Source organism: Glycine max, chromosome 2 (assembly GCF_000004515.6).
Source record: "Glycine max cultivar Williams 82 chromosome 2, Glycine_max_v4.0, whole genome shotgun sequence".
NCBI classification, from domain to species: domain Eukaryota; kingdom Viridiplantae; phylum Streptophyta; class Magnoliopsida; order Fabales; family Fabaceae; genus Glycine; species Glycine max.
This window is the reverse complement of record NC_016089.4, coordinates 45591402-45598351: the sequence shown is the minus strand read 5'-3', so window position 1 is coordinate 45598351 and position 6950 is coordinate 45591402. Positions and strand designations below refer to the sequence as shown.

General features: G+C 28.1%; 1 protein-coding gene across 1 annotated transcript; it reads right to left on the bottom strand.

Annotated features, from left to right (window-relative positions):
- Window positions 1-5881: 5881 nt before the first annotated feature.
- Window positions 5882-6950, bottom strand: LOC102662367 (zinc finger protein 10). Its single transcript, XM_006576037.3, has one exon. It carries the CDS (start codon window positions 6740-6742, stop codon window positions 5882-5884), a length of 861 nt encoding a protein of 286 aa, XP_006576100.1. The 5' UTR covers window positions 6743-6950.

Sequence of the window (6950 nt, the reverse complement as noted above, 5' to 3'; positions counted from 1 at the left end):
ACCAATAAACTTAGAAGCACCAAACAGAATGTATGATTTGGTTCTACATAAAATTTAATTTAAAAATAAATATATGCATTAAACTATAAAATATATATTCCATATATAATTTTTTTATATAATACTGAAAATGCACTACCCCTCCTTTTTAGCCTTCTTCATTTGATGATTGATCCATCTCTATACCTGTTATGAGGAAAACATCCACTTCTACACTTTTAAGTTCACATTACTTTTACAAAGTAACACCGACTAATTGAGGGTAGCTGTTATGGGATTACCCCGACATTAGATATTATAGGTCGGGTTTTGTAAAAAAGCTGTGTCGACTTCAATAAGAAACTGATATATGCATAACTACTGACATAGGGCGTAAGTTGCATATTTAAAATTAGGGTTACAGAAAATAACCTAATCTAGAGTAAAAAGAGAAATAAAATCATAAAATAAAGATTAAAATGTTTTCATTCATTGATTGATGTTAGGATGGGCCTAAAAGAGGAATATATTTATATATAGGTCTATTTGATGTCAACATCTCATTATTTATAATAAAAATAATAATAATTTATAATATCAATATATAATTATATCCTGTATAATCTCTTAACCATTTAATACATAGGTAGACCATATAATACAAATAAGAGATAACATGTGACATAACTAATTTTCTCGCCAAAAGGCTTCCAGCAGCCCTATAAATAAAGACAACTCTGATTCATTATGAAAATCCACTTTCTCTCTAGCTAATCTCTCTCTTCATCCTCTCTGGATCACGCTTTCCCCATTTCAGTGATTAACACCATAACAATACCAATTTCCCAATCAGCATGTGAACCTAGGCAGAAGAAGGTAAATTCCCCTGCAGCTACACAGCAATGCCTCTCCTAACGTTGTAAACAGAAAAGAGCATAAAGTCAAACATGATATATACTTGATCAAGTTTAATTTCAGACACAGTGACTGTGACATCGTCTCGTGTATTCTGGAGGAACGGTCTGTGTCATAACAAGGTGGCTAACACTGTTTTTGCGTTACTATAAGCAGAACACTCTCGGGCTTCCAAACACAAAGAAAATGGGGAGTTTTACCATTTTGGGGTAGTTTTTTTTTTTTTTTTTCATAGGGTTGTTATCAAATGATTTTTGAAAAGGAGGTAAGTGGTAATATGTATTAGGAATTTGAATAAAAAATTATAATATCTATTATCACTTTTTTTTTTATTGGAATTTGTAAATTTTTTTATAATTTTAATTTAATTTTTTATTTTATTTATGACTTTCAGAGTCATATATTTTTTTAACTTATGGCTTCAAAATCATAAGTTTTGTTTTTTCTTTTTATTTTTTTACGACTTGACTTTGAAATCGTTTTTTTATGTTTAAAGTTTTTTATTTTAGAATTTTTATTTACTTGTATTGTTTTTTGTTTTAAATTTTTTCTAAAAATTGTAAATAATTTTATTTAATTAATTATTAAATAAATATTTTTAATTTTATTTGTTCTTCATTTTATTTAATATCTTGCATATATTTTTTATATGATTTTATTTAATATGTTATATATTTTTAAATATATATTTTAAAAAATATTTTATATAATTTTTGAATAATGATTTATCTAAAATATTTTGTATATTTAAAGTTTAGATAAATTTAAATATTTAAATATTTTGTATCTTTTCAACAATTGTAGTAACTGTGCATTAAAAACAAACAAGTAGATAATTAATATAAATTTATACTATTTATATTTCTCTTCATTTTATATTAATGTATTATGTTGTTTTTAATTTAACAACTACTTTTGTTATTGAATTATTAGATGTTGTTAATAGTAAATTCTTTTATACAAAATAAATAATATTATTTCATAAATTATAAGTTAATATGAGTGACAAAAGTAGTTGTTAAATTAAAAATAACATAATATATTAATATAAAATGAACAATATAATTTAAAGAGAACATAAAAAATAAAAATTATAATAATCGTTTAGTTGTTTGTATACACAATTACTATTATTATTATGTTAAATATATAAAATTATCTAAATTTTAAATATACAAAATATTTTAGATAAAACATTATTCAAAAATTATATAAAATATTTAAAAACTATATGACATATTAAATAAGACCATATAAAAAATATATATAAGATATTAAATAAAACTAATAACGAGTAAAATTAAAATTAAAATTAATTAATTAATAATTAAATAAATAAAATTATTTATAATTTTTTAAAAAAATTGAAAACAAAAAATTCAAGTAAATAAAAAATCCTAAAATAAAAAACTTTAAACATATAAAAAAATACGATTTCAAAATTGTAAAAAAAAATAAAACTTATAATTTTAAAGTCGTAAGTTAAAAAAATATATATACAATTTTGAAGTCGTAAATAAAATAAAAAATTAAACTAAAGTCGTACATTTTATGATTTTTGTTAAAAAGAAAAAAAAAGTTATAATACCTGTTTGGATTATTTTTTTAGAAATAATTTAAATATGATCCTCATATAAAAAAATTGAAAAAAAATATCCCTGAATGGTAAAACTCCCAGGAAAATGTGTGGACACTTATAGGCTCCTATTGGAGGAGGGGGATCCCTCAGTGTAACATCTACAGCCAACATGTGGATATATTGTTCCATGAGAAAATACAAATTAAGACGTGTTAACTAGGCCTATGATGTGATCTTCTTCTTCTCTCTCTCCCTATGTTTTCAGACTAGCTAGGCCATGTTGATTACAATAATGTTTACTACATTAATTCGATCTCTTGTACTATAATATATATTCAATTTGATTCCGTGTGGTTAGTTGAGTTTTTGGAGGCGTTAGCAAGAAAATGTGGAAAATAACTAAAAGCTTTGGATTTTGGAAAGTGTAGGGGTCATGAGGGGAATTAAGATTCTAATGCATCATGCAAGGATTAACAATGTTAATATTTAGGTGTTTTGATTGGATTTAAATATGTGTTATATATATATATATATATATATATATATATATATATATATAATAAAATGAATTTTAGATGAAGCCTAGGGTGGTCAAGTGGACCATTTTTTGTATACCATTGGATTAATCTAGTTCCCACATTAATTTGGTGCACTCTCCCTTCTTCCTTTTGGAAGTGATGTCGCCGTCGTCGTCATTCACCATTGTTGTCCCATTAAAACGATGATTTAGCCTGTAGTGATATAAGTATCTTCTGTCATTTGCAACTATGCCTCGCTCGTGAAACTTTCTTTCGCAGATTTTGCAATGCCGGGAGCAATTGATTGATCTTCCCTTGCGTCAAGTCTTACCAATTTCTTCAATCAAAGTTCCTCACTTTTTCTCTCTTGATCAACACCCACCATACATTAGAGAGAGAAATCTTAGAGATGAAAAATGGACACCCTTCAATTTTAGAGAAAAGCTTACTTTGCCATCAAGGGCACCTTCTTGGGTCTTGCCTATGTCAATAGCGATTATGATGACATAACTCCCAAATGGTTTGGGTCTTTCCAAATAATGATTTTTCATATTGAATATATCACAACAATATCTCTAAGGTGGAATCTAAAATTTACCATCAAAGCTTCTATTAATAGATTGTCTATAATTATGAGTTTCACTCAATTTGTGGGCAAAGTTGCAGAGTTTCGTCATCTTTGCTACAAGCTTCGAAGCTAAGCTATTTGGAAATAAAATTTCAGATTTATTTTCATTCTTATGTGACAAAATCACAGCTACAAACTTGACCATCTTGGATTTTATCAAACAATGAAATGAAGGAACATCTTTTAGATTGTTGGTTATGGAGAGATTATGATGGAATCGAATCATTTTTTGGTTTTGTTGTGGGTTTGTCAAGCATTTCTATTTTCACGAAAATTGTGATTTAATTTCAATTAACTGTTAGGGATTTTTGCCCCTTGGTTACCGATCAGGGAAAAGGAAAGAGATAAAGTGAGAGGAAAAAAATCATGTGCAAAGGGTGTACCAAATTAACCTGTGCACTAGATGAATCCAAGGATGTAAAAAATGATCCACCATAGATCACATGGTCCACTTGTCCACCCTAGACTTCATCATAATTTTATTTATATGTAGTGAGTTTACCCAAATATTTCATAAGATTCAATCATTTTATCATACTATCTTTTATTTTTTGATTTATAAGAAGGAATAGGACTCAAATATATGAGAATTTACAAATAATTTGTACACATTATTTAATCAATTAAATTATACTTCTTTTGTACCATATCATCTCTAATAATATTACTTAATAAAGTCAATTTTATTGAATGTATGTATAAAAATATTTTAAACTATGGAAATTAAACTTATGTTAATCTAAATTGAAATATCTTGTAAATTTAATTCAATTCAATTTAAATGAGTGATAAATGCATTGTTGCTTTACAACACTCCACGTCTCATTTTAAAGAATACAAATATATTTGGATTATAGTCGGCAAATCATGGTTTGATTCAACGAAAGAGTAACATTTTTTTTTACTACTATTCAGACCATAATTTAAGAGCTAAAATCATGTTAAAAAAACTTAAACTATAATTCGAATTTGTTAAACGTATTATCTGTCGATCAATTTCAATTTACATTATCCAAAGTAAGGTTTTGAACGTGCAAAATATAGTCTAACCACCCCCTTTGTTGAGGATAATAGATTTATAAGAAAAGCGCTTCCTACCTTTTTATTAGTGATAAATGGTGTAAGAAGGTTATTGAGGTTACAACTTACTACTATTAGAAAGAATCAGATTTCCACATAGAAATCGGACTATTAACTCTAATAATAAATCTTAAGAAAATTAAATTTTAAAATTAAGATTTCCTCTAAGAATCACCATTAAAAATACTCTTACTTTTCTGGAATTTATGTAGCTGAAGTGACTTCTAATCGTGTGAGTTAGTGTCACTTTCTTTAACCACTTCAATACCTTACAGTTAAATTTTCCTCCTCTTTGATTCTTGTCCGAAATTGCAGTTTTCTGGATGCTCCAACTTGTACGTGTAAACTACTATTGTTTGAGTACACTTCTATTATTTTTTTTAATTCTTAAGTACTTGATTTGTGAAAAGTTTATAATTGTACAATAAAGCTGTATAATTTTATGTACAGCAAAAAAGGAGAAAAAATATAAAAAGTGAGATAATTAATGTAATAGAAAATAAATTTTAATTTTCATATTTAAGTTAATGTAAAAAATTTAGTAGTACTAAATATATATTTTTAGATATTTATTATAAAAATTAATAAACTTATTATAATATTTTATTAGATGACGTTGGCAGTCTAAAAATATTTTATATTGAAGATACATTTAATTTAAATTTAGAAAAATAAATGAGATTATTATGAAATTAAATACAAATATTATACAACCAATATAATTCTATCTAAAAAGTTATTGTAACGGTTCATCTTGTTTTTATCTCTCTTCACATAAACCGTAGAGCTCAGAAATTTCATTTTCCATCGAAAACTAATTTGGAGATCAAGTATATTCTTTAAATTGCTTTAGCAATGTATCTTCTTTTGTCATTTTACCTTCATTGAACTGCATACTGATCTCAAACAAACAAAACACCATATATTGATGAAGGAAAAAAGAAAAACAAAGATAGCAACATGCAACATAAGATCATAGAATTAGTATTCAAACATTTGAAGAAAGTAAACCTTATAATTTTAAGCAAAGAGAAGGTCCTCTTCCCTTTTTAGTTTTTTCCATCAACCAAAAATGGATGATCCAGAGAGAGAAGGGGCAAGAGGAGAATTACAAAGCAACAATACTGATAAGAGACTTAAATATAACTTCACAAAGTTTGTACTATAAATTACTATTATTTATTAACTACTTAAGTTTCTGTTACGTTTCCCTAGCCTGAGTTCAAGATCCAAGTCTTCAACCGTTCCATGTACCACAGGTTGAAAAGCCGAGCTTTTATCATTTGAACATGGCTTGGGAAAGAGAGGCAGAGAAGAAACAATGCTACTCCTTAGTCTCTTGCAACTGTTGTTGGATCTGTCCCCACAAGGAACGGTTGTTGGTGATGATGAATTTTGGCCAAACATTGAAGTCAGTCCAACAGACAAACTTGTTTCAACATAATTACTACAACCCAAGCCATTAAATTTATAGTCCCTTGCTTTGACTACCCCTTCTTGTTCTGAATTAGGAGACCCTACGTGTCCCAAGATAATTGAAGAAGAACAAGAATTAGAAGAAGAAGGTGAAAAATTATGGTGGCCACAATTTTGATCTTGTGTGGATGATATACAAGAGAAGAGTCTGGTTGTTGTGATTGTAGTTGCAGGGCTAGAAGAATAACAAGCATGATGAGTAAGACCACAATCTAACTGGGTGGAGATTTCTGGTGCAGATGAGAAATGAAGTTTATTATTACCTAATAAGGATTTGATGATGAAATGATGATTTTTGTGATGAGGGCTAAGATGATTTTGTTGTTTGAGCCTAGCCCTGTCCCTTTGGTGGATATTCATGTGACCCCCAAGGGCTTGAGCAGATTTGAAGTCTCTTGTGCAAAAGGTGCAAGAGTAAGATCTTTGAGGCCACATGTTCCCACCAAGTATCCTTGCTGCGTCTTCAGCAAAAGCCCTTTCTTCCCACGATGAGTAATCTCCAAGGTGTGAGTGCTGTTCTCTCTTCACATACATCCTGTACTGAGTCTGAGAGTGAGATCTCTCCATGATCACATGCAAGGAAAAAATGCTGACTATTTACGCCGAGGGTAGTGATTAAGAGCAAAACTTATATGAAGGTTCTATAAAGAATTGAAGAATTAAGCAATAAAAATAGCAAACGAGGTGAAGTGAATATTCATGGTCAAGAGGGGTGCATGTTCCAGTAAAGATAATTGAAAGCAACTTAGGAGTCTATTAGGGAAGAGAAAATGAC